Below are 26,625 nucleotides of genomic sequence, written 5' to 3'. Positions count from 1 at the left end.
TCATCTGTAAAATGGGATGGAGAGGAGTATAGCACCTTTCTTCTATGTGAAGGCTCTGCCACAGTACCCAGCACGTCGTGGGGACCCAGGACAACCTGAGTCCCCACCCCTGCTGCCTGCCCCCAGCTCCTGCAGGGAGGCTCCCGCCCCAACTTCCTCAGCCCTCAGGGATCTCGACCAGCTTCACATCAGATGGTCCCCTGGGTTTCCGATGAGGCTGTGCGCATGCACGTCTGGGGGGCTGCCTGCCTGCCAGAGCCTGGCTCCTCCCGCACTTACCTGAGTTGTTGCTCAACAAATACCTGTTGAATGAGAGCGTGAGTGAGTGAATAAGTGAGTAAACAGGGGTAGGTTTCCTGGGGCAGGCAGTGCTGCTCCCCTGGGAGGGGAGAGATCTTTTGGTCCCAGTGGGCCCCCATCTGGGAGTTCCTCCTGCCCAGCTCTTGCCCCGCTCTTATCTTATTTCCTCTCCAACTATCAGAGGAGGGCCTGGCTCCACTGTTCGCGGTCAACACACTTCGCCAGCCACCACTGTGGCTCCTTGCTTGGTGATCATCACAGTGACATTGATTTGGCGCTTGCCCTGTTCTAAACGCTTTCACATATTAACTCATTTAGTTCTCCCAGTAACTCTCTGAGCTAGGTACCGCTATGACCGACACCCACGTTACAGAGGAGGAAACAGGCTCAGGAAGGTTAAATGACTCGCTCAAGGTTGCACAGCAAGGCCGGGCGCAGTGGCTCACGCCTGTAATCCCAGCACTCTGGGAGGCCGAGGCGGGTGGATTGTTTGAGCTCAGGAGTTCGAGACCAGCCTGAGCAAGAGCGAGACCCCTGTCTCTACTGAAAATAGAAAGAAATTATATGGACAGCTAAAAATATATATAGAAAAATTAACCAGGCATGGTGGCACATGCCTGTAGTCCCAGCTACTCGGGAGGCTGAGGCAGTAGGATCGCTTAAGCCCAGGAGTTTGAGGTTGCTGTGAGCTAGGCTGACGCCACGGCACTCAGTCTAGCCCAGGCACCAGAGTGAGACTCTGTCTCAAAAAAAAAAAAAAAAAAAGGTTGCACAGTGAGCATATGGGGGAGCTAGGATGTTATCCCCCCACTTCACCACCTTTGCTCAACCTCACTGACCCCCAGCAGCCTGCTCTATCACGTTCATGGGTCATACCCGACTCTCCTGGCCAGGCTCCTGCTCCAGGCTTCTCTCTGGGCTCCCCTGCGCCCCCGCACTGCCAACCTCAGCACCTCCTTCCCTCCACGCAGAGCCCCGCGATGTCGGCCAACGCCACGCTGAAGCCGCTCTGCCCCATCCTGGAGCAGATGAGCCGCCTGCAGAGCCACAGCAACTCCAGCATCCGCTACATCGACCACGTGGCCGTGCTGCTGCACGGGCTGGCCTCGCTGCTGGGCGTGGTGGAGAACGGCCTCATCCTCTTCGTGGTGGGCTGCCGCATGCGCCAGACCGTGGTCACCACCTGGGTGCTGCACCTGGCGCTGTCCGACCTGCTGGCCACTGCCTCCTTGCCCTTCTTCACCTACTTCCTGGCCGTGGGCCACTCGTGGGAGCTGGGCACCACCTTCTGCAAACTGCACTCCTCCATCTTCTTCCTCAACATGTTCGCCAGCGGCTTCCTGCTCAGCGCCATCAGCCTGGACCGCTGTCTGCAGGTGGTGCGGCCGGTGTGGGCGCAGAATCACCGCACGGTGGCCGCGGCCCACAAGGTCTGCCTGGCGCTCTGGGCGCTGGCGGTGCTCAACACCGCGCCCTACTTCGTGTTCCGGGACACCATCCCGCGGCTGGACGGGCGCATCATGTGCTACTACAACGTGCTGCTCCTGCACCCGGGGCCGGACCGCGACGCCACGTGCAACTCGCGCCAGGCGGCCCTGGCCGTCAGCAAGTTCCTGCTGGCCTTCCTGCTGCCGCTGGCCGTCATCGCCTCGAGCCACGCGGCCGTGAGCCTGCAGCTGCGCCACCGCGGCCGCCGGCGCCCGGGCCGCTTCGTGCGCCTGGTGGCGGCCGTGGTGGCGGCCTTCGCGCTCTGCTGGGGGCCCTACCACGTGTTCAGCCTGTTGGAGGCGCGGGCGCACGCCCACGCGGCCCTGCGGCCGCTCGTGTGGCGCGGGCTGCCCTTCGTCACCAGCCTGGCCTTCTTCAACAGCGTGGCCAACCCGCTGCTCTACGTGCTCACCTGCCCCGACATGCTGCGCAAGCTGCGGCGCTCGCTGCGCGCCGTGCTCGAGAGCGTGCTGGTGGACGACAGCGACCTGGGCGGCGCGGGCAGCAGCCGCCGCCGCCACCCCTCCTCCTCCTCCTCCGTGTCGCTCGGCAGCCGCCGCCAGGCCTCGCTTGCCCCCGCGCGCCTCCTGGGCTGGCTGCGGGGCAGCCGCGCCGCACCCCCGCACAAGGGCCGGGCCCCGTCCCAGGACGAGAGGGGCCCCCTGAGCCGGGGGCTGAGCACCACCTCGGAGTAGCAGGCGCGGCCGGGGTCGCCTGGCCCAGGCAGGAAAGCACTGCCCGAAAGCACTGCGAGGGCCCCAGCACGACGCTGTGAACACGGGACTCCAGCCCAGATCACAGGCCGAGGGGCGGGACCCAGGCATCTGCATTTTAAAGCACGGGGTGACTCAGTGGATCTTTTTCAGAAATAAAGTGAGTTCAGGCAGTGCTTCCCAAACTGTGATGTGCCGTGAGTCCCCAGGGATCTCCTTAAAGTGCAGTCTGCTTCAGGGGATTCTGCATTTCTGACAAGCTCCCAGGCCGGGGCCTCAGTGCTGCTGGGACCACATTTGGAGTAACAAACGGGAAAACCGGCCTCAGTGCTGCTGGGACCACACTTGGAGTAACAAACGGGAAAACCGTAAGACTTCTCAAATTAGCGCACACTGGGCCAATCTCCCGGCAGCTCAATTCTACCAACCAGTGATGTTCTTTTGGAGTAGAAGAGGCAGAGGAAAGGTTTGAGGAGCACTGTTCCAGTGTAATCTCTCCGCTTTAGCCATTTAGTCAACGCTTATTGTACTAGACACTTTATCCCGCAATCTTAAGGCAGCTTCTACTAGCCAGTCATTATAGATGAGCAAACTCAGGCTCAGGGAGGGTGAGTAACTTGCCTAAAGTTTCAGGGCTAGTGACATCAGTGTCTGCACCCTAACCTTAAGCATCACATGCTCGATTACTATCTGGTAAGTGAAAGAATGTCCTTTGACCCACCAAAGGTACATCGGATAATAGCTGCCTTTGAGCCCCTATCTCGACCCTTGTGACCCAGCATTGCCCGAAGTGTTTGTGAGGTGGAAAAAGCAGGTGCCGTGGTCAAGTGTTTGGGAAACGTGGGGCTAATCCGAGTCTAATGGGCATCATGACTGAAGGCCTCCTCAGTCTTTAGAATTTGAATGTACGTGGCAGCAGGCCTGGGGTTCTGTGGGACCCCTCTGGACACAGTAATCCCAACATCTTTGCAGCACCCACCTCCCGACTGCAGGGGGCTGGGGAACTGTCACTTCCCATTTGCAGCTGGGAGGGGTGACTTGTATCTCTGTCCTGGCACTTCCACCGTACCGTGTCTATTTCCTCTACCGATGAGGGACTTGAGGGCAGAGACTGCTGTTTTCGCTCTGCATCCCAGGGAGTGACCGAGTTGGTGCTAGTAAACATTTGCTTGGTGGCTGAAATGTTAGTGGAAGAGCCAGGATGAGAAACTCTTGGGATCTTGGTCCAGTGCCCCTGATGCCACCGAGGGCTGGGCTGGCCACTCACCATTTATTTCCAGTGCCAGGTAGGGCCCAACCCCCGGCAGGCGTTCAGCAAACTGAACAGCGAGATGCACAGCTGGCTGAATCGCCACCCCATCTTGACACCTCACCCCTGCTTCACTCACAGCACTCGCCCAGCGGACGCACAGTGTGTTTGACTTGTTTATTATGTTCTCCCCAGCAGGATGAAAGCCCTGGAGGGCAGGGGCTTTTCTCTGTTTCCCTGGTGCCTAGAATTGTACAATACACGAGAGGCGTTCCATAAATATTTCTGTTGTAGACTGGCTGGGCACAACTTGGATCTTTGGGGCTTCTGCAGAAGCTGGTTTGGGAAAGGGGGTGCTAGAGAGAAACCCCGCTCCCAGCAACCTCCCTGTTTGAATCCTTCAGTGCTGAAAGTGCGGAGGGGCCGGACTCGGTTTGCTGGGTGGCAGGGTAGGTGGGGCTCAGAGGCAGCCACGGCAGCCTTGGGAAAGTGTGCCTTGGGAAAGTGTGCCGTGTGCCGGGAGCTGGATCCCTGACCGCCTGCCGGGCCTGGTGGGCGGAGTCACTCTCCATCACCAGCTCCCTGAGGAAGCAGAGAATTTGCTGTTCTGGGACCAAAGGCACTTAGAGAAGGAGGGAGAATGAGGGGGGCTGAACCTCTTCCCTCCCCCATCGCTGCCAGGTCCCAGGTTCCTTTTGGGCCTCTGTCCCGAGGCTTGTCCACACGCCTTCAAAGGCCCAGGAGCCCCGGCTGTGGTGAGGTCCCTGTTTTAGAGCCACAGAGTTGGACAGCCAGCTCCAGCAGAGGCGTCTGACCAGTGGCCCGAGAGCGCTGTGTCTGACACGGCTGTAGGCCTTGGAAGGCGTCCTGAGCTCAGATCTTGGCCGCTGGCCGCTGGGGTGGCTGCTTCTGCAGCAGGGCCAGGGTGTCCCGCTTCTGAATGGAGCGCAGCTGCTTCTTCTTCGCCCGCTTGAGCTTGGCGGGGTTTCGGATCTGGGGGTGGCATGGGGGGAGGGCATTAGTGTGGCTGGAGCCTTTGTCCCTGTGACCTGGGGAGAGGAAGGCCACCCCGCAGGGGCCTGGAATTGCAGCATGAGAGCAGGGCATGTGAGGCAGGGGGCCGAGGCTGTGGGTCACACCCCTAAGTGTGGCAGCGGATGGGGGGAAGACGGGACACTCACCACTTGGACAATCTCTGCCTTCCGCTCATTCTCCAGGCGGCGTTTCAGGTTCTCAGCTCGGCGCTGTTTTTTCTCCTGGAACGTAGAGGAGAGTTGAATCTGGGAGCTGAGGCAGCCCTGGTCTCCCAGGCCCCAGAGGAGTGAGAGCTGGCAGGCAGAATTCCTAGGAGGAAGCGGGAAAGGTCCTCCTGCCCCGGCTCTGGGCTGTGTCTGGCAGTGGACCCTCTGGGCAGGCCAGTGAGAGCAATCCTGTGCCCACAGGCCCAGTGCCCATAGGCCCACTGTGGTGGAAAGTTCCTTGCTGTACATTAGAAGGTGGGTACTTGGACAGCTGAGGATGGGGGCTTAGACAGGAGGCTGCAGGGCCAGGGTGGGCCCCACGTACCACCCTCCTGCCACGGGAGAAGGGGTGGGCTGGCCCCTCCCTCATTTCCACCGTCCCGGAGTCTCCCAGTCTCCCCGAAGCCCTGATGCCCCAGAGTGCAAGGCCGGGGTGCAGGGCTGAGAAAGGGCTGAGCTGCAGGGAAGAGGCTCTGGGGTTATCTCGCCTGGGTTCAAATCTTAACTCTGCTACTTTCTAAACAGTTGACTTTGGCTAAGTTTCTGTGCTTCAACTTCCCCATTTTTAAAGTGAAGATAACCATAGTATCAACACCTCGTAAGACTGTTCTGAGGAATAAATGAGTGATACACGTGCAGGGCTTGGAACAGCACCCGGGTGTCTGGGAACAGTCTGTTGTGGGAATGGGAAGCCCGGTGGCCATGCTGACTGTCCCCTGGCAGGGCCAGAGTTAGGACGTGGGCTCCAAGACTGCTGCATGCTCAGAGGCTTTGGCAACTTGGGGTAGCAGGGGTGGCCTGGCCTCTGGGGACAAAGGAGAAGTGAGACTCGGGCTCCTGCGGTCAGAAGGGGTCTGGGCATCTCTCTGGGGGATAGTGAGAAGTGAGAAGGCAGCTCTGTCTTGCCCAAGAGGGACCCAGGGCCACACAGGAAGTGAGGTAAGGCTTCAGAATATGGTGGCAGCCACACTGTCCTTAGGGCCTCAGCTACAGGTGACTTAAAACAAGGGATGGATAACGGAGAGACTGGCCCACCCCTTTTCTCAGTGGCCAGGCTGCGACTGCAGGCGACGCCGGTGCAGTGCTCCTCCACCCCGGGGGTCACTGGTCCAGTAACATCCCACTGATCACCCTGGTCCTGGGGGCCGTCGCTGACCAGCGCCCTCATCTTGCCTCTGTGTGCTGCCTGCCGAGCGCCCTGCTCCCTCCCACTGAAGAGAGTCCCTGCTGAAGGGGGTGGAGCTGTGACCCTTTACTTTCTGGAGCTTTCTGGAGACTGGAGACAGTGGGTGTGAACCTCTAATGGGGGATTTCTGGCTCTGGCATGGGTGGGGGAAGAGAAGTGGAGAAAAGGTGTGGGGGCTGCTTCTTGGAGAATGACAGCAACAACACTGGGGACAAGGTTTTCCAATCTGTAGGCCTTGCCCACCTGAACAGGTCCCAGGGCAGGGACCCTGACCGCATCTTACAGAATGCCCAGCTGGGGCTTATTCTTGGCCCCCAGCCTCTTACAGAGGCCCAGGCTAAACTGGATGGTCCCCTGGGCTTCCTGACCCTCTGGCCAGGCTCCCTTCCTCCCTGGGGCCCTCGGGCTCCAGAACTTCTCTTGACCAAGTCAGCCCCCCAGGCACCTGTGCCAGCTCCCCTCACCCGAGTCCTAGCCTGGGCCTGGCTGGCCCCTCACCTGCCGGCGCCTCTCCTTCTCCTCCTCCAAGTGCCGGGCGAAGTCCTTGGCCAGCTTCCTCTCTTGCCGCTCCTTCATCTTCCGCTGCCAGGACGTGCGCAGGGGCTTGTCCTGAACCATCTGGGAGAACCTGGCCGGGGAGAGAGGGTGCTTGCAGAGGCTGTGGGTGCTGCCCTCTCCATCCCCCCTCGGCTCCGGGCTCTGGACCTTCTTCCTGAGCCCAGTCAGAATCGCCACCCTGCCTGCCTGGCAGGCAGCCCCCCAGGTCTGCAGACACTCGGGGCAGGAAGGGACCGTGACTGTGCTGGCTGTCACTCCTCAAGCCCTGCTACGTGCCTCTGAAGTGGGTACTCTGGTTCTCTCCATTTTACAGAGGAGCAAACCAAGGCACAGACAGGCTAAACACCTGCTCAAGGTCACCTTCTTCCTGAGTGGCAGTCAGGACTTGAGCCTCGGTCTGTGATGGCAGAGTCCAGGCCACATGGCCTCTGCTGGAAGGTTCTGCTGCTTCCACCCAGCACAGTAGGCCTGGGTGTGACTGCCCCTGGAGATGGGACGCTCACGCCCTATGGAGGTGGCCTGTCCCATCTCACGATGGCCTGAGTGGCTGGGGCTCTGTGTGATGGCTCAGAATCTACCCCCTCGTTGGGGAGAAATGAATGTGGAATGGGCGTTCGGGGCTATCAGGGAGGTCCGGAGTTTCTGAAAAGTGATAATGATTTTAGAGTCATGGGAGAAATGTAAGAACGCAGACTACGGAGATTCGTGGGTGGGATGATGTATATAGGATATGCTTTAGAATATTCCAGGGTAAAAAAAGAGAAGAAATGTTGAGAACCCAAGATGAAGCTAGACCAGTAAAATGCTGAGCAGTGTTGAGACTGAGACGGGAACACGGGGGGTTCATGAAGCTCTGCTCTTTTCTGTATGCTTGAAAATTTCCTTAATAAAAAGTAAAAGCAAAATGAAAACAAGTCTCCTGGTGGCCGCCACATGCTGCACTTAGGTCTTCCTGCTTTAACGATTCAAGTCCTGTTTGGGGTCCCACAGCCCTGCTGCCCTCTGACCCCAGCGTGCCCCCCTTCCCCAAGGGCCTCGTGCTGAAGATGTGACCCCCTAAACACTAAGAACGGGGCTGCTACATGGACTTCCTCCCTACCCTTACAGCTGGGCTCCCCAAATTGGGGTACGAGAACCCTGAAGGGACAAGGTGGTGGAGCCTGGAGACACACAGAGCCACAGGACACGATGCCACACCTTTCTAGAGCAGGGCTATCGCACGGAACTTTCTGTGATGGTGGAAGTGCTCTACATTGGCACTGTCCGGTAAGGTAGCCACCAGTCACAGGTGGGTGTTGAATGCTTGAACTGTGGTTGGTGTTGAGGGAGAAATAGAATCTTAAATTTTATTTAATTTTAATTACATCTACATAGCCACATGTGGCTGGTGGCTAAGGTACCGAGGCAGTTCCAGGGCATCGGTTCTGCCTGGGGGTTGAAGACAGGCCTGGGCTCCCAGTCCTGAACACACCACAGACTACCCGGGCGACCATGGGCGAGGGAGCCTCTGAGTCTCAGCCCCCTCCTGCGTGGGGATGAGAATCGTTCCTGTCCCAAAGGGAGCTGGAGGATTCAACGACACATGCACCCAACGAGTGCTCAATAAACGTGAATCCTCAGAGCAGAGCGAGCAGGGAGATGGCACATCCGAGGGCACTGTGGAGAAGGTGGCATTCGGCAAGAGCCGGGCAGGGGGGCTGCAGCCAGGTCTCCCCCACCCTGCATGCCTTCCCAGTGAGGCTGCCTCCCTCCCTGCTGCGGGTGCTGCCTGCACCTGTCTCTGGACTCACTCACTCACCACCTCTCGTAGCTGCTTCTTCAAAGATCCCAACTGTCCACTGAGCGGTCTGCTGGGCTCTTACCCGCAAGACCTGCCTGAAGCTTCTGAAGCCACTTCAATTCCCCTGCACCAGCTTCCTCACTGGTCCCGTCTTCACCCCTGCCCACCTATGTCCATTCTCAGCAGGCCAGACTGATCTTCTCGGAAGCTGTGCCATGTCATTCCTTTGCTCAGCAGCCTCCATGGCTCCTGAGCTCACTCAGGAAAGTCAGAGTCCCTGCAAGGGCCATAAGGCCCCCTGCCCCTCTGATCTCACTGCTTGCTGCTCCCCAATTCCAGCAATGAGACCCTTGGACTGTCTCCCAAACAGGAGCATGCTCCTGCCTCAGGGCCTCTCAACTTTCTATCCCTCTCACCTGTTACTCTTTCCCTAGATGTCTGCCTTGGTTCCCTCTGTCACTCCATTCAGGCCTCTGCTCAATGCCCCTTTATCCACCAGGCTATCTCTGACCACGGCAGCAATGCCCTGCCCACCCTGCTGTTCCCTGGTCCCCATCCTAGTTTATTTTCCTTTGAAGCCCTTATTACTGACATAGTATACATTTACTTGTTTTTTATCTGTTTCCCACAACTAGAATGTTTGCTCCAGGAAAGCAGGAACTTTGTTCTGTTTACAGCCATGCTTACCCAGAGCATTATGAATTGGCTGAATGAATGACTACCTTGTGTCCTCATGCGCCCACCATGTGCTGGGTTCAGGGGGATCTGTGGACCCTCTGATTTAGAGAGGAAGACAAGCAGCCAACAAGAATCACCCAAGTATTCGTAAGTAAGCATTTGTGCAAATGCAGATGTTACAAAAGAGAAGTACAAAGTACAATGGTAACATATAGCTTGGGGACTTACCTCCAGTTGGACTGGACAAACAGGAACTTTTTAGAGGGGGTGACATTTAAGTTGAGCTCTGAGGGATGAGCAGGGATGGGCTACGGAAAGAGCGTTTTGAACAGAGGGAACAGCATGTGTGAAGGCCCTGAGGTAGGAGGGAGCATCACACACTAGAGGAACATGGAGGGGAGGTTGGTGTGGAAGACTCCAGTGAGGGACGGGGAGGAGCCTGGAGTGCATGCTCTGAGCAGCGGGAAGTCAAGAAGAGCTTTCAGTTGGGGCAGGGAGCTGGGACCAAATGTCCTCCCTCCCCATTTCTTGCCACCCTGCTCCAGCTGCTGATCCTCAGTTTCTCGCACTGATCCCACGCTTCTCCCCACCTGTGTATGGGCCCAGCCCCGTCTTGCTCAGCAGGCTACCCCCTCCCCCAGCCTGAGTACCAGGACCCCAGGCTCTGCCCACTCAGCTTGCTCAGCACCCTCTCCCATGGTTCCGCATGGCCATCAGTGGCCGCACCATTCCCCTATGACCGGCTGGGACAGGGTGGCGTGGCAGTGCTATCAGGCACTTCTCTAACTTTTATAGTCACTCTAGCTTCAAAGTCTCTCTCTGATTGGTGACTTGCAGCAAATTACTCTCTAAACCTCAGTTTCTTCTTTGTTTAATGGGGGGAGGGGAATAATACCCACTGCCTAGGGTTTTAAGGGTACAACAAAGGACATCAGCACAGGTCCTAGCACAAAGCTTGGCAGAGTCTACCCTTAGTGAATGTCAGCTTCTTCCTTAAAAACACCCTTGTTCCCCCATGGTCCCTCACAGCCATGCATTCCCGCCTCTGCCCCGTGGTTCCCATTAGCTCAAATGTGAACTGAACCCCACCTCTCCTTCCTGGCAGCCTAAGCACATCCTTCTTCGGATGAGCCTCTTTGTTCCTCCATTCCACAAACACTTATTTGTGCCCTTAGCACAAAAAGACAAGGAAGACCTTGTGCCTGCCCTTAAGAAGGTTGCAATCCAATTCAAGGCGAATCCAAGGAGAGCAGGTAAAGGGATTTCCTGCATAGGCTTTGGACTCAGATACGTGCTCAGGTCCTGCATATTCCACTCAGTCAGCCTCAGTTTCCTCACACATAAAATAGTGTGGGAATAATAACAACATCTACTTCATAAGATTGATGTGCAGATTAAATGTGATGATACTTGCTCTTCTGTCTTTGAAAGGCTCTTCTCCTGGCCAATCCTTATTAAACTGCTTAGCACAGTGTCCTATACAATCAGCACTCAGATAATAGTGGGTGAAGACCTCATGCTTTTATCAAATACTGGCTGGTTTACTTGCTTCTGCCTCCCTTACTAGAGAGGGCAGGCAATGGTAAATGTCACTTGAATACACAAGGGAGGAGCTATAGGAGCGGTCCACAGGGGCCCTGAGGAGGAACAGCATCACAGACACGATCTTTGAGGGCCTAGTCTCACGTCTCACCCTCCCCGGATCCCAGGGCATTTTACCACTTTCTGGGTATAATTACCTGTTTGCGGACTCCCCCTCCCCCACTGATGTGAGCTCTCTCCAACCCTGCAGCTGTCTGTCTACAGGCTGCAGCAGGGCAAAAGTGGAGTCCCAACACCATAGAGAACCCCACCCCTGCCCATGCTGTCTCCCACTTCACCTTTTCTTGGATCGGTCCTTCCATACTCGCCCCGATTTGGGCTTCCCCTTCGGGATTACAGGAAGCTCCTCCTCCTCCTTCAACCTCTTGCACACTGGGTCCTGGGCTGAAGAACTTTTTCGCTTCTTCTCCCCCAGGCCGCCTGTCACCGTCTCACCGACCGGAGGTGGCTTGCTTGGCTCGTGCTGACCCCGGGGGGAGCCTGGTGCCTCGGGTGTCAGCCTCTGTAGTGGCCGCGAGGGCTCCGGACCCGGTGCTGGCTGACCGGGGTAAGGCTCTGGGGATCCTGGGGCCGGCTGCGGCTGATTTTGGGGGGCTTCCGGGGTCGGCTCCTCCTTACTCTGGGCCAACTCCGAGGCCAGTTCTCCCAGGCCCTGAGAGAACTTTGGTGACTCCTCATTTGGCTTTGGTTGACGTCGGGGGGATTCAGGATTCGCCTCTGGCTGTCTTTGGAGCGACTGAAGGCCTAGATCCTGCTGACGCTGGGGGGACCCTGGGCCCGGCTCTGGCTCCCTTTGGGGGGACCCCAAGGCTGCACTCTGCTGCAGACTGGGAGATCCCGGACTTGTCTCCGGCTGACGTTGGGGGGACCCCAGGCCAGCTTGCTGCACACTCGTAGGTGACTCGGGCTCCCTCGTTTCATCTGGGCTCGACTGAAACTCCACAAGGGCCCGTGTCTCCCGCGAAACCGCGGTGAGGCTCTCAGGGGATTCAGGCTGTAGGCCCTCCAGCCGTCTGCTGCGCCTTAACGGAGTATCCATGGCCCAGGAAGAAAGTTTCCAAATCCGAGCCCACGTGCAATCTTCCACCGCCTCTTGGGTAACCGGCGCCTTCCTATGACGTCAGGAGCCGCCACATCTGTGCCGGGCAGGAGGGGCTGTTGCCGAGGAGGCCATGTTGGTGAGGGGCGGAGAGGCGGGGCTGTGCGCCGGCGGGGGCTGGGTTTAGTAGGCGCATGCGCAATGCGCCTGGGGGTTGTTAATGGTGATTGCTCGGACAGTACTTTTCCCGGGTTTCCCTCTTGTCTTTCTTGTAAACAGTTTTCTGCGAAAGGAGAGCGTGCGAGCGGAGAAGGGAAGGGGGGTCATTTCCAGGAGAGAGGGGAGTTGGAAAAAGGTCCAGGGAGCTCGTAGGCAAGGCGGGGTGGAAACTCTGCCGCTGAGTCACTCCCGTGCCTGCCCTCCTTGGGCCTCAGTTTCCCCATTTGTAGTATGGGTGATTTTACACTAGCTCAGTGCGTCTAAATGATCCTGTAGGAGTACTCCTCGCTGCTTGAGTGAATGCTACCTCGGGGTCACGGAGGTGGGAAATATAAGGTTTTTCTGTGTTAAATGTTCACACTCTCGCTTTCTCTTCTCCTGCCCCGTACTTCAGTATACCATCTGTCACTCTCCCCTTTCAACGTTGTCAACATGTATGGGTGAAGTCGGGGGTACCAGTAAGACACACCATCTTTGTCTTGTGGTACACCTGGGCCCTCCCTAGTTGCATACCCTCCCGCATCCCCCTTCTGCCCCAGTTCTAGACACAGGTTGGGTCATTTCTGATCTTCCTTTTGGCCAAGACAGTGGTTTTTGCCCGTGTGTGAACCTGCCTCCCCGCCCTTTCCTTGGTATTCAGCTATAAATGTATTTTGATCACTAAGTGCTTTGGGGCCTCAGCAGTGGACAGGCCTTCTGGGTCTCCCAGCGTCTAGAGAAGATTATCCCCAGGGCCCCTGTGCCTGAATCCCAGGAGAGGGGGGGCTGGCTTTGATTTACTCACAGCATGCGTCTTTCTTAGGAAGAACATTTTGGAAGTGGGCTAGCTGCATACCAGCATTATTCTTGGAACTGTGCGGGGTTGGTCCTCAGGGATCCCAGGGCCCATGTCTGACATTCCAGTGGCTTCCTTTAGAAACCATTATTTTTTCAGCTGGGGGCCTGTGAGAGGGCCTGGGAAGTTGTCCAAGGATACTCAGAGTGCCCTTGTGTTCCCGAGCCAAGGGGAGCTCTGCAGGTGATAACGAACCCACAAGAGAGGTTCTCTCTGTTGTCTGCCACATAGAAAGCTAACTACTGAGACAATGAGGACTGTCTAGGAAGAAAGGATTTGTTGCAGAGTGTGCGTCAACCAGGAGGTGGGAGGAATGGACTGCTTCAAATCTACCTCTCAGAGCAGTGGGGTCAGGGATTTTTCTGGAGGTGAAATGAATAATGCATGAGGGGAGTGAGCATCATTACATATTTGGAGTGGAGCGTAGGGCACGCAAGTGCAGTCAGAAATCATGCTAGTACTTACATCCCATGATCAAAAAATGGTGGATAAATCCCTTAATAGTATAATGAGCTAGGAGTTAATATTGGTCATTCTTCCAGCCTTGTGCGCAGCTGGGCTGCAGGGAGTAGGCTGCTCAGCGGGTCCTTGGGTGTGATCTGTGGTGGAGTGTTACTTATCTTATCTTTTTCTGGACAGACAAGTGGCATAAGCGTTTGTAGTTACCTTGTGGCTGCAAGGAGGTTCCGTCTTTTCTGGGAAAGAAACTCAAAAGGGAATGCATCAGTGCAACAGGAAGTTACAAAGTTCTGTTCAGTAAATCTTACCGAGTCTGTGAATTTTCTGCCTACTTTGAAACTGCAGTTGCTAAGTTACTAGCGTTGAGATAAAACTCGCTCTGGTACCACTAATTTAAGGTTACTTAGAGTAGCCAGTTCTAGGTACAATATGAGCATTGAAAACTCATTTGAAACATAAGAGAACTATAAAAAAAAAACTATAAAAAAGTTTTCTTGCTTATGAAGCCAGTTACACAGGGAGGCTTCCAGCTCCCAACTCTCAGAGGAGTGAGCTTCATTCAGTTCCTTAAATTTCCTGCCCCTGCCTGTGACACTTGTAACCATGCTGGCTGTGCATTACACACAGGGTGACTAGAGAAGACTGTACGCTCCCTCTGCCACTGCTCCAGGCCCCCTCGCTGTCTCTGTCCCTGAGCTCTTTTTCCCAGCTGGAAGGCTCATTTTCAAGTGTCGGTTGGATCACATTCCAGCCCTGCTTAAAATATTTTAGAGAGTGATCTCAGGTTCCCGCCAGAGAGAGGGAGACAGTTTTCAGATGGAGACCCCTGGGTGGTCCTCAAACATGTTCCCAGTCCTGAGTCCACCACTTCCATGTGTGGAGGTGCTTAATCACCCTCAGCAACAGGTGAGCTCTGGCCCAGAACCCCCCCACTCCCACCTGAGTCAGTTTGTCATTGTCATTATACATGGTGTGCAGGGGTCCAGAGGGGACTCCTGGAGTTTTCAGAGGATCCTGGTATGGCAGTTGCTGCTGGGTCCCTGTTCCCTCACACTCATTTGCTTGCTACTGCAACATCCCAGCTTCCATGCCTCCAGGTGGGAGGATGTTGAGGGAGTTCTCTGCAGTCCCCCAGAGACTCCCAGCAGGACTGAGCCCCCGTTGCCCACGAAGGGAACCTGGTCATTCATGCACCCTCCCTGTCTCACTTTCCCAGGCCCTTATAGGTACTTGTTCGGGTCAACTTCTGAACAGACTGTTTGAATTTAAATCTTTATCTCAGAGTTGGCTTCTGGAGGAATCCAGCCTAAAAAGCTAGGGCAAGCAGTTATTTGGCCAAGCATTCTTTCAAGCACTCTGAATGTACAAACCTATTTATTCCTCACAACAACCCCTTGAGGCAGGTGCCGTTGTTATTATTCCCATTATACAGATGAAGAAACTGAGGCACAGAGAGGCTGGGACACTTGTAAAGGTTGCACAGCAAATAAGCAGTGGAGATGTCTGATTCTGGAGCCGCACTCTTAATAGCAAATCTCCCTGTTACCCAGGTAAGGACACCGAGGCATAGAAGGGCTGAGGTGCCTACCCAGCGTCAGACAGCGACACACTGAGGAGCTAGGACTACAGTTCCAGAGCTGGCATGCTGAGATGCCCCTCATGTGGACCTTGCGTGCCTGTTCCTGGGGCTGACCCTGGTCTGTGCACCGTGAGGTGCTGGGTGCTGCATGGCACCCCCATCGTGCAGAATGTGCTGACTCGGCAACACCAGGTTCCTTATGTAACCTGAGATCTGTTGACTAAAGGAAACCAAGCACCCACAGATGGACGGAAGATATGGACCCACAGTTTTTCTCTAAGCCATTGATCCTTCACCAGCCAAGGGCTGCTGCAGTGAAAGGGTTCAACAGTGGCCAGATGCCAGGGGTCTGTGTCCCCATGGCCCTTTACTCAACAGCAAGATCAGAGAAGGGCAAGGTCACCGGCAGCACTAACTGAGCATTTACTATGTGCCAGGCCTCTCCCGGGTGCTCATCTAATCCCATGGAGTGTCCATCCAGGAGGGTGATTTTTGGCAGGAGCACGGCGCTTGATAAGTGTCTGTTTAATGAGTGAATGGATTGGCATTAGGACCCCCAGGGCTGGGGTGATCATCCCCATTTGATGGACCAGGAAATCCCAGAGAGGCTGATTCGGTGCCTGGTGACAGGAGGAGAGGGTGCGGGGTCAGGCCTGGGGCTTCATGACTCCAAGCCCTCAAACTCCACATCCACAGGCCCGGGACTCGGAGGTGGGGCTGGCTCAGTGTCAGCCTCAGGGGTGTCCTTGGCAGCGGACGGGAGTGAAGGCAGAACCCAGATGGGGTGGAGGTGTCACTGGGCCTTAGCTGCTCCTCATGGGGACACGTGGATCCAAGCTGCTCTCTCTTCTTCTCTGAGGTCTCTTACAAATTTGAAGTCAGTTTTCTCATGGCTTTTTAATTGTCTTTTGTCCAAGCCACACATCTCCTGTTCCCTCAGCTGTCCCTCCCACAACATGATAAATCTTTGGGAAAGACACCTTCAGGCACCCTGGGTTGACTGCCCCACAGATTTGTCCCTCCCTACTCCGTGATCCCTATCAGTGTGGCCAGGACCCCGTTCTCCCTGGCAGCCACCCTGTGGTCATCCGATTGAAACCTTTGGTGTAGTTCCAGCTGCCGCCAGGCTTGGACATGAGCTGTTGGCTTATTTGGATAGCGTAGGATTTTCTTTCTTTCTTCCTTTTTTTTTTTTTTTTTTTTTAAATAGAGATAGGTTCTTTCTCTGTCGCCCAGAACTCCTGGACTCAGGCGATCCTCCTGCTTCAGTCCCCCGAGTAGCTGGGACCACAGGTATGTGCCACCACACCCGGCTAATTTTTAAAATTTTGTGTAGAGATGGGGGTCTTGCTATGTTTCCCAGGCTGGTCTTGAATTCCTGGCCTCAAGCGATCCTCCTTCCTCGGCCTCTCAAAGTGCTGGTATCACGGGTGAGAGCCACCGCGCCCGGTCAGTGCAGGACTTTTCATCTGTCTCTGTTGCATTTTATTTTGGCCTCTCTGTGGGGGGGAGTCCACCACTACTCCTCCAATACCTGCTCCCCCTTCCTCTTTTGTGTGTGTGAACAGCAGCTTCTAGGTACCTCGAATCGGGCCCTACTGAGGACGTGGAACAGGACATCGTGTCAGTTCTTATCACCAGGGCTTATCTCGAAGGCTCATCTTTGCTGTGTGTTCCCAGCAGCTCACTGTAAGTTTCAGATCCTTGAGAAGAGGGGAGCAGCAGAGGGCAGGGGGCAGAAGGGAGGGTGGGAGTGGTACTTGGGACCCCAGGTGTGAGGCTGGGAGTGGTACTTGGGATCCCAGGTGTGTGACCTCCCAGCTGTCCCCACAGGGCATTGCCAGGGTGCAGAGAAGCTGCCTGGACTGCGAAGGGCCCTCTTTGCAAAGCTCTCGTGTACCTGGTGCTGCTCAGGGCGGAGACCAGGATCTTATCTCCTGATCCTCTCACGGCATCTGCAGGTTGTGCTGAGACAGGAAGGGGCCAGACCTGCTACCCCCGGGAGGGGGAGGGGAGAGCAGGAGACAACAGCCCCCTCCTTCCTCAGGCCCCCGCCAGCACCCATAGCATGTTCTCCTGCCTCACGCAAGCCAAGGAAGGGGTCGGGGTGGGCTGGGAAATGAACATCTGAACCAGGTGGGAGGTAGACACCCCAAGAAGGGGACACGGTGTCTCACACCCCCTCTCACCCTCACGCCAATGTCACTATGTGATAGTAGCAATGCTTCTTGAACTCCAGTGAACAGCGGGATCACAGAGCGGTGTTAAAGCGCAGATTATCCAGTGGGTTTGGGCTGGGCCATAAATTTGCATTTCTAACAAGCTTGCAGGTGCTGCTGCTCGTCTGAGGACCATACTTTGAGGAGCAGCGTCCTGTAGGATGGAACGAGCAATGCATGAAGAGCTTTCCTTCTTTGCCTTCCACGCAAAGAGCAGGGGCTGAGTTCACCTTCCTCCTATCGTTTATTCACCACGTTTTTATTGCATGTTTACTCCAGGACAGGCACTAGAGGTACAACAGGGAACAGGGCATTTGTGGTCCTTGCCTTGATGGAAGTTATATTGTCTTTGGGCCACAGATAATAAACGCTTAGATCTCAAAGCTATCCTTTGAGGAAGGCTGAGCAGGAATTATTTTCCCTATTTTATAGGTGAGAAAATAGCATCTCAGAGAGGTTACATGACTTGCTGAAAGTTACCCAAATGTTAAGTGGCAGGACTTGAACTCAGGATTTCTTAACTTGAAATCTGGCCCCCATCCCCTGGCTGTGAGCCATCTCAGCTTCATGGGTTAGACTGAGATGGGGGCTTCCTCCGTGTATATGGAAGGAGAGCTTGACAGACAGACAGGCAGGCAGGCACATATACCCATACCCCACGCACATGGACTCTCAGTTCCTAAGACCTGAGGTCACAGAGTTTCATAGTGAGTCACTGCCTCTCCCTTCCTCTCCGTTCACTATCCCTGTTCTCTCATTTCCTCTAATGTTTGGCTTTTCTATGGCGTTGGCCCTTCCACAGTGCTATATCTGCTTGGCGATGGTTGGCCCTCCCAATCAATATGGTGGCCTCATCTGCATGGCAACCTCTGGAGACGTTGCCTTGGTGACCAAAGAGGAGTGAATTGGGAGCAAATGATGAGCCCCCTTTCTTTTTCTTTTTCTTCTTTTTTTGAGACAGAGTCTCGCTCTGTTGCCCGGGCTAGAGTGAGTGCCGTGGCGTCAGCCTAGCTCACAGCAACCTCAAACTCCTGGGCTCAAGCAATCCTACTGCCTCAGCCTCCCGAGTAGCTGGGACTACAGGCATGCGCCACCATGCCCGGCTAATTTTTTTTCTATATATATTTTTAGTTGGCCAGATAATTCGTTTCTATTTTTAGTAGAGACGGGGTCTCGCTCTTGCTCAGGTTGGTCTCGAACTCCTGACCTTGAGCGATCCGCCCGCCTCAGCCTCCCAGAGTGCTAGGATTACAGGCATGAGCCATTGCGCCCGGCCTGAGCCCCCTTTCTTGAGGCATGGACCGACTTGGTCCCTGGTTTCATGGCAGGAATCTGTTGGCCCTGTGGTGGGGGAAATCTCTGCTTTCTCTACTCCCAACGGTCTAGTGGCAGACTAAAACCTGCCCCAAATCTGACTCAGTGGCTCATACAACACCAAGTTGGTGAGATGGGCCTTCCCTGAGCCAACAGTCTTGCTTCTTGTGTTCTCCTTGTGGAGCCGCCAGAACATTGAGCCCCCAAGGTTTGGGATGGAGCAGCTGCCCCCAGAACCTACTGGGTCAGTGGGGCTCATTCTTCTGCATCTCAAATGCCATGGCTTGTTCTCCCATAGGACCGTTATAGAAACAAAGAGATCATTTCCCCAAAAGGGACCATTCACATGTTTACAGATTGAAAAGTGTGTCATTTGTGGTATGTTTGAGGTAAGTTTTAAGGACATAAAAATGGCAAGCAATATTGATGAGAACACATTTTATTGCAGCAATAAATGCAAACCATAAACCATAAAATGCAAACCAAAAACCATAAAAATGTACCAATTCCACTTGTAGTTTGAATCATTGAGATTCCTTCCAGAGTAGCTACCAAGTATGGAGGGCTTGTGCAGGTATTATCTCATTTAATTCTCATGGCGCCCCCGTGAGGAAGTTCCACTGCTGTCCTGTTTTTCGCAGGTGGGGGAATTTGTCCAGGGACAGGCAGCTGGTACGTGGCATAGTGTGCTTCCAAACTGTGCAATTTCACCCACACCTCTCTGCCTCTGTGTTTTGGGCACTTGATCTAAATCAAGAATAAATCTTTTCTCTAGCCTAGGTCTAATTTTTCTATTCTTTGAAAATAAGCTAGAAATTTGAAATCATTAAGAGTGCCTTTTTGTCTAAAATATGTATCAGGAAAAACAAACAAAACCCCCCCAAAGAGTGTCTTCCATATAGGGCAGGGAATGTCCTATTGGAGGGTTATTCTGTGGCTCTTTTATTCTCTGCTCGGAAGAAAATATGACACAACACTCAGATATCATTATCTGCTTGAGTGGTTTTAGCTCTCTGCTTTCAAGATGACTCTGGGTAGATCTAGATACCCCACATTTTTGGAAATTAGGCACGAGAGGTGTAGGAGATTGCATTTCCTAAAGTTGGCCTTGATGGTATCCCTCAACCTTGTGCTCTTCTTACCATGTGACCTGGATGCCTCTTTCCTCCAGTAGTGGGGCCCGTGTCCCCCCGCCTGGAACCTGGATGGATCTTTGTGACAGCCTCGGCCAAAGGAGTACGGCAGAACTGTCGCTGTGTGACTTCTGAGGCTAGATTATAAGAATGCCGTGCACCTCCACCTGGCTCTCACAGACGGGATCTGGCTCTGGGAACTCCCCTGACGTGTTGTGAGGGAGCCCAAATCACTCCCCGTGGAGAGGCCAGTGAAGGTGTTCCAGCCGACAACCCACGTCGCCTGCCAGGCACGAGTGACAGTGCTTCCACATGATTCTAGCTCCCACTCATCAGGTCACTCCCAACTCTGAGTCTTCCCAGCAAGGGTCCCAGAAATCGTGGAGCAGAGATAACCTCTGCTTGCTATGCCCTAAGTTTTGAGCCACACAATCCATGAGCATAATAACATGGTTGTTTCACACCACTAAGTTTTGGGGTGATTTATGACACAGCAGTAGTGACTGGTGCAGAAAGTGTTTGCTAACAATCGGGTGTCTATCTCAAGAGGGAAAGTCTTGTGGGTTCTTTGCACCCTTTTGTGGGGCAAATATGATTGACAGGGATGACGCCCGATCATGGCTCTTTTACTTCTTCACAGGCAGGTTGGATGGACAAGCCCTTCCTTGTTCTTTAGTTACAATATGTTAATATATTTTACTTGCCTATTGGTTGTCCACTTCCCACTGTACACATGCTCCTCAACTTACAATGGGGCTGTGTCCCAACAAATCCATTGTAAATTGAAAGTATCATAAGTCAAAAAGTGCATTTAATACCCCAATAAACCCATTGTAAAGTGGAAAAATCATAAAGTTGAACCATCATAAATCAAGAACCGCCTGTACTTGGTACTTAGTAGTTGCTCAATAAATAATTGTCACATGAATGGAAATAAAACATCAAGTGCAATTTTTGATAATGATTTTTTGAGAGAATTTTATTATTACCATGTTCTAGTTATAAGAATGTAAAACTCTCATAATATGAATATGTGAACTGTCTGGACAAGTTCACATTGTGGTGGAAATTTCTTGAGAGCAATGGAAGTCCCAACTTTTTCTTTAAATAAAGAAAAGAAAAAGAATCATTAAATGTATGAGTGTTGGGGGGACTTCAGTTCTGTACTAAGGCGTTTGTTCAGGGAATTGGTTCCTGGATGCTCTCTAAAAGGATTTAGCATCAGCCAACAGGTAAGAATTAATTCAAGCAAACCTTTCTTTGTTGCCTGGCATGCGGACCACCAGAAAATGTAAGATGCAGATGCTGTCCTCAAGATAGGTGAGGCCAGTGGAGAGATGAGACTGAAGTCTGTGATACAGACAGCCTAGTAAGGCAAGCTGGGCCCAGTGGTGAAAGAGATAGGGTTTTACCAGCTGAGGCTCCTGAAGGTGGGAGAGTATCAAGGAAGACTTCCTGGAGGAGGCAGGTTAAGGGAGACCACAGGGCGGCTGCCTGAGACACTGACCCAGAGGAACACTGAAATGCCACAGGGATTCATCTGAAATCTGCCACCTGTTAACTCAGGTTTCCATCTGCAGAATCTCATATAGCTGATGGAAAGGAAATTAGTATCCCTTTTGCCAAAATAGATAATACCCTTAAGAAGAAAGAAAAACTGCTGCCCAGTACCAGCCTACCTCTGTGAGGGTATGTTTGTGGCATGTATTGCAAGTTGCTGCATCCACTGGCCTGCCTGGCCCTGAGACCAGCCAGCCGGCAGCCCCTAAAGTGGGCACTGCTGGGCAGCCTGGATTCTGAAACCAAATAATGCATTGCAGAGGACTGTTTGCCAAGAAGGTATCTGCAGCCCTTTAAAATGTCTCCTAAGAGGTAGTCTGGTTGCAAAAGAAAACTAGAGAGAATAACTACAGAAAAGTAAACCACAAACACCTGAAAGCAAGTGATAAATACATTTAGAATAAGACTTGTTATTGCTCCCACAGTGATTTCTGCTGTTTATAAATGAGGGAGTGGGTGAGCAATGCTCCCCAGTGATGAGTGGGGGAAGAATAGGGAAAGACAGTTCCAAACAAATTAGAGGTCCGTTGGTGCACGTAACACATCGCCACCTTGAACATAAAGAAGGCTATAATTTTTATTAATGGGAAAATGGCTTCTTCCCATCGTCATTCAGTTAGCATTGGAAATATCTTGGGAGATTATCAATTTGGAAGGTGCCCAAGTGTTTCTGATCTGCACTCCAGGCAGGGCTTATGCCAGGCCACACAGTGCTGTTGGTGAGAAGAGACTGATAATTCATACGGAATAATCTTAGAATGTACCAAAAGCCACGATTAGTGCCTGGAGGCAGGGGCGTTCAGGGTGACCACAGCTGGAAGAGTGGGCAGAAGTGGAAGCCCAAAGGCACCAGCTTGGTGTCTCTGACCCATGACTTTCCTGGCTGTTTCCTCCTTGACCAATTTGGTTGCATTCTGCAAATAAACATCTTTCTGGGTACAACCTTGAGCACAGCTGACCCCACTGGGACCAGTAGCCTCAGCAGGTGCACATGAATATCTGAGGCTGGTGTCCACCTGGCCAGGGGCTCGTGAATTCTGCCAGCCCAAGTTCGGTGCTCAATGCCACACCACCACCTGGTGGCCTCTTGTTGTATAAGTCTGCCTGTCTGTAGAGAGCGACTTTCCTAGGGTCCATAGTGATTATATAGTTTATCCTCTTGTCTAGACGGCACACCGGCACAACAGGTACAAACTAGGTCTATGCCAGGGACATATGATCACTCTGTTTTGGGGCCTCCCAGCTGCTGGGATGTGCATTCTGTGATCTGCCATCATGTGACAGAGATGGGTACCAGGAAGCTCCGCTCTGTGAGTGTCTATCAGTGGAGCAATCGTCCTCTTTCTCCTCCAGGGCAAGGCATCTGGGTCCCATCATTTCCTTCCGAATCAGCGATGTACTGTTTACCATGTGGGGCCTTGGGGAACGTACTCGATGAGGTAGCACTTTTACAGTGCCTTCTAGACGCAGCCACTATCCTAAGGCAGTGCTTAAAATACATCAACTCATACAGTCTTCACCACAACCCTATGAAGTAGGCATTATCATTAGCCCCATTTTACGTTTGAGGAAATGAAGGTCCAGAGAGGTTAAGTAACCTGCCCAAGATCACACAGCTAGGGGAAGGAAGAGCCAAGATACTCAGGCCCAAGTTTGTGGTCTTAGCCATCACGTTACGTTCTCTTCTGGGCCTCAGTTTTCTCATCTATGATATATATACTGTTTTTCCTGTACATACATACCTATGATAAAGCTTAATTCATAAATTAGGCAAAGAGATTAACAATAGCTAATAAAATAGCAACAATACGCTGTAATCGTCTGTAAAGGACGATTTCAACCCTAGGGGTCAGAAGAACCCGTTCTTACCCAGTTTTTGCTACTCAGTTGGTATCAACTCTCTAGTCAGTGTTCGGATTTCTCTGATCATCTCATGAATGTCTTGTTACCTTTCATTTGTTCCGATCAGGCTCCAGGCACGGCCCGCAAATCGCATCAGGCAGAGCTGGCCAAGCTGTCTGGCTCTGCCCCTGCGTGTGGCGCTGTGCCTGGGAGGGGTGCAGGTCCTCCGTGAGGCTCTCCTGGCGGAGCACGTGTGCAGTGGGCTTCAGCGACTCCCAGGGCTCCCACCCCGGGCTCCTCCTTCTCCGTCTGGCTTCTCTCCATTGTTACGCTGAGGATGGGCAGGGAAGCTTGACGCAGAGCCCAGCGGCCAGCTCAGATAGTCCCCACTGCCAGGACTTGCTGACTGTGGCTTGCTGAGCACAGCAGAGCTCTTCAGAGCAGACTCTGTGTCCCAGCTACCTGAGTTCAAAGCTTGATTCTACCACTTACTAGCTGTGTGATCTTGGGTATGTTATTTGACCTCTCTGGGCTTCAGCTTTCCCCTCTGTAAAGCAAGGATGATATTATTATTATTGAGTTGTCTTTTCCTGATTTATTTTTAGGAGTTATTTGTATGTTCTGCATATGAGACCTCTTTCAGATATTACGGATTTCAAAATCTTCTCCCGGTCTGTGGTTTGTATTTTCACACTTATCATGGTGTTTTTTTAATAAACAGAGGTTTTTAATTTTGATAAACTCTAGTTTGTCAATCTTTTCTTTTATGGTTTGTGGTTTTTTTTGTGTGTGTATAGTTTAAGAAAACTTTGTTTATCCCAATGTAATAAAGGTATTTTCCTATGTTCTCTTTCAGAAGCTTGTTTTAGTTTTAAAATTTAGGTCTATGACCCATTCTGAATTCATTTTTATGTGTGGTGTGAGGTAGGAATTAAGGTTCTTTTTTTCCTATACCAATATCCAATTGCTCCAGCACTGTTTCTTAAAAAGAATGTCCTTTCTCTACTTAATTGTGGGTACCTTTGCCATAGATTGATTGTATACGTGAGGGTCTGTTTCTGAGCTCTCTGTTCCATTGGTGTATTTGTCAGTTTTTGCACTAAAACGATGCTGTCTGAATTCTTGCTTTATAGTAAGTCTCAAAATCTGGTAGTTTGAGTCCTCCAACTTTGTTTTTCTTTAAGGTTTTCTTGGCTTTTTAAGATCCTTTTAATTTCCATATGAATGTTAGAATTTGCTTCTTGTCACTTTCCCCCCAAATAAACTGAAATTTTGAATGGGATTGTATTGAATCTACAAATACATTTTGGAGATAAATGACACATTAACAAAATTGAGCTTTCCCACCTGTGAACGTAGTATTTAACATATCCTTTCGTTTATTTAGATCTTTGCTAACTGCTCTTAGTAATGCTGCCTGGTCCTCAGCAATCTTCTGCATGGCAATCACCTCTCTCCCTCCCATTTCCTCTCTGTGGTAGAAAACTTGATTTTGCCAATTCAGGATAACTCAGTCACTTCTCGTGACTTCCAAACCACAAGCCACCATCTGTTGTTGTTAGCATCTGCTGAGGGGTAGTTTGTCCTTCCTGGGATCTTGGTGGTGGCCCCTGTTCCCACTCTTATTTCCTGTTCTTACTTGCTACAAAGCTACCGTCTCATGTAATCCACATTACACCTCTGCCCACGGGCCTCTCAGGAAGCACAGGATGCTTTCGGATGCTGGGACTCTCACGCCACCTGGGAGCGCAGGACCCCATGTCACAGGGCACAGCGCTCAGCCAGCTCTACTCTATGTGTGGCTCCATGCTGTCTGGACAGGGGACATCTCTAGGGCCCTTGCACTTTCCCCGGGAGACAGCCTGGGATGTGAGGAAGCATCCCAGCTCTTTAATTCCCCCTGCTTTGTGGTTTTTCCCCTGAGGGACTTAGTCAGCCAGGACAGAGGGCAGTAACCGCAGCCTGAGGCTAATCTCTCTCTTCCTCTTTCTCCCTTCCTCTCTCCTTCTTCTCAACCCCCTCCCCTCAGTTCTGAAATGTCTCTAATCTTCTAAAACTGGGCTTAAATCCTCAAGCACGTCCCACCCACTCTATACTTAATGACCTAAATCCTCAAGTCTCCTCTCTTGATTTTTTTTTTTTTTTTTTTTGAGACAGAGTCTCGCTCTGTTGCCCATGCTCCAGTGCCGTGGCGTCAGCCTAGCTCACAGCAACCTCAAACTGCTGGGCTCAAGCAATCCTCCTGCCTCAGCCTCCCGAGTAGCTGGGACTACAGGCATGCACCACCATGCCCAGCTAGTTTTTTCTCTCTATATATATTTTTAGTTGTCCAGCTAATTTCTTTCTATTTTTAGTAGAGAGGGGGTCTTGTTCTTGCTCAGGATGGTCTCGAACTCCTGAGCTCAAACAATCTACCAGCCTCGGCCTCCCAGAGTGCTAGGATTACAGGTGTGAGCCACCGCGCCTGGCCTCCCTCTCTTGATTTTTAAAGCCAATGTTTATTGAAACCCCCACCCCTGCCCTGCCCCGGCATGATCCTGGGAGTGAACATCTCCTTAAATGGCAGCTTCCTGGCGCCGGCCTTGAAGGGTCTTGAAGGAGGAGTAGGAGTTTGCTAGATGAAGAAGGGGAGGCACTGAGGAATGCAGCCCAGTCCCAGTCTTTGGGATGGGGACGAAACAGAAGGAAGGAGGGAAAGGAGCTGGTGGAAAGCACTTTGGTTTAGCCTGTGGAGAGCCCAGACAGAGCTGGGTTCAAATCCCAGCTTGCTTCTTACTGGCTTGGTGGCCTTGGGCGTGTGATTTAACCTCTTTAAGCTTCAGCGTCCTTAGCTGTGGAGTGGGGATATGGACGCTTGCTTGTTTGGGCTGAGGTGGGGACAGAATTAGTGTGCGGGTCACACCACACAGAGCACAGCACCCAGCGCTCCCAGATGTGTCCCTGTGCTGTGACAGCGGGACAGTTACCCAAGTCCTCTGATACACTGAGATGACCCTTAGGTTATCTAACCCCTGAGGTTAAAAAGAAAAAGTCACTGCAATGAGACCAACTCAAAAGTTAAGCCACACTGTTTATTTCCCTCTGTGCTGTGGATGAGACAAGCCCTCTGCCAGGGCCTGTGAATACCGGCCTGGCGGGCTCTCCTGCCCCTGGGGACCCAGCCCAGCTCCCGTGGTTCCCCTCGGGGCAGCCTTGTCCTCGGGCTGTGGGGGTGGGGGAGGGAGGCTGACAGGCGCAGGGAGGCCCCACATCCTCACTGTGCACCTGTCCGTGCTGACCTGAGGAGCGGGCTGGCTTCAGCCCTCCTCCGCCAACGCCCTGCCCTGGGAGGTGGGCAGGGCTGGGGTCAAGAAAGTGAAGGTCTCCGCAGGGAGTGGGGGGACCATGACTGTGCCCACAACATGTGTGTCCTCTGGAGCGCCTCTGTGCCCTGGAAGGATGACAGGGCTCTGGGGACCGAAGGACATGCACCCTTGACATCAACCTGGCGTCTTTTAGGAAGGAAACCGCTGGGGACGAGTCTGGGACAGACGCCCATGGGGAACGCCTCACCCAGGTGCCACAGCGCGTGGGACCGGGCGGGGGAACAGTGGCGAAGGCGCAGGGTGGGCTGGGGAGAGGCCGGGCGCCA

General features: G+C 53.1%; 2 protein-coding genes and 1 long non-coding RNA gene across 3 annotated transcripts; 2 read left to right on the top strand and 1 right to left on the bottom strand.

Annotated features, from left to right (window-relative positions):
* Positions 1–1,274: 1,274 nt before the first annotated feature.
* Positions 1,275–2,483, top strand: PTGDR2 (prostaglandin D2 receptor 2). The gene has a single exon (XM_045557063.1). It carries the CDS (start codon positions 1,281–1,283, stop codon positions 2,481–2,483), a length of 1,203 nt encoding a protein of 400 aa, XP_045413019.1. The 5' UTR covers positions 1,275–1,280.
* A 1,430-nt stretch (positions 2,484–3,913) lies between these two features.
* CCDC86 (coiled-coil domain containing 86) lies at positions 3,914–11,941 on the bottom strand. Its single transcript, XM_045558176.1, has 4 exons — positions 11,074–11,941; positions 6,676–6,805; positions 4,932–5,006; positions 3,914–4,743 (listed from the first exon to the last, which is right to left on the bottom strand). The coding sequence occupies exons 1-4, from the start codon at positions 11,832–11,834 to the stop codon at positions 4,624–4,626; spliced, it is 1,086 nt and encodes a 361-aa protein (XP_045414132.1). The 5' UTR covers positions 11,835–11,941; the 3' UTR covers positions 3,914–4,623.
* A 4,362-nt stretch (positions 11,942–16,303) lies between these two features.
* On the top strand, positions 16,304–20,519 carry LOC123642767. The gene is made up of 3 exons (XR_006736513.1): positions 16,304–16,615; positions 16,760–17,438; positions 19,631–20,519. It is a non-coding gene; the product is annotated as an uncharacterized LOC123642767 (long non-coding RNA).
* The last annotated feature ends 6,106 nt before the right edge of the window (positions 20,520–26,625 follow it).

Source organism: Lemur catta, chromosome 7 (assembly GCF_020740605.2).
Source record: "Lemur catta isolate mLemCat1 chromosome 7, mLemCat1.pri, whole genome shotgun sequence".
Taxonomy (NCBI): domain Eukaryota; kingdom Metazoa; phylum Chordata; class Mammalia; order Primates; family Lemuridae; genus Lemur; species Lemur catta.
The sequence above is the reverse complement of the archived record's forward strand: the minus strand, read 5'-3'. Positions and strand labels throughout refer to the sequence as shown.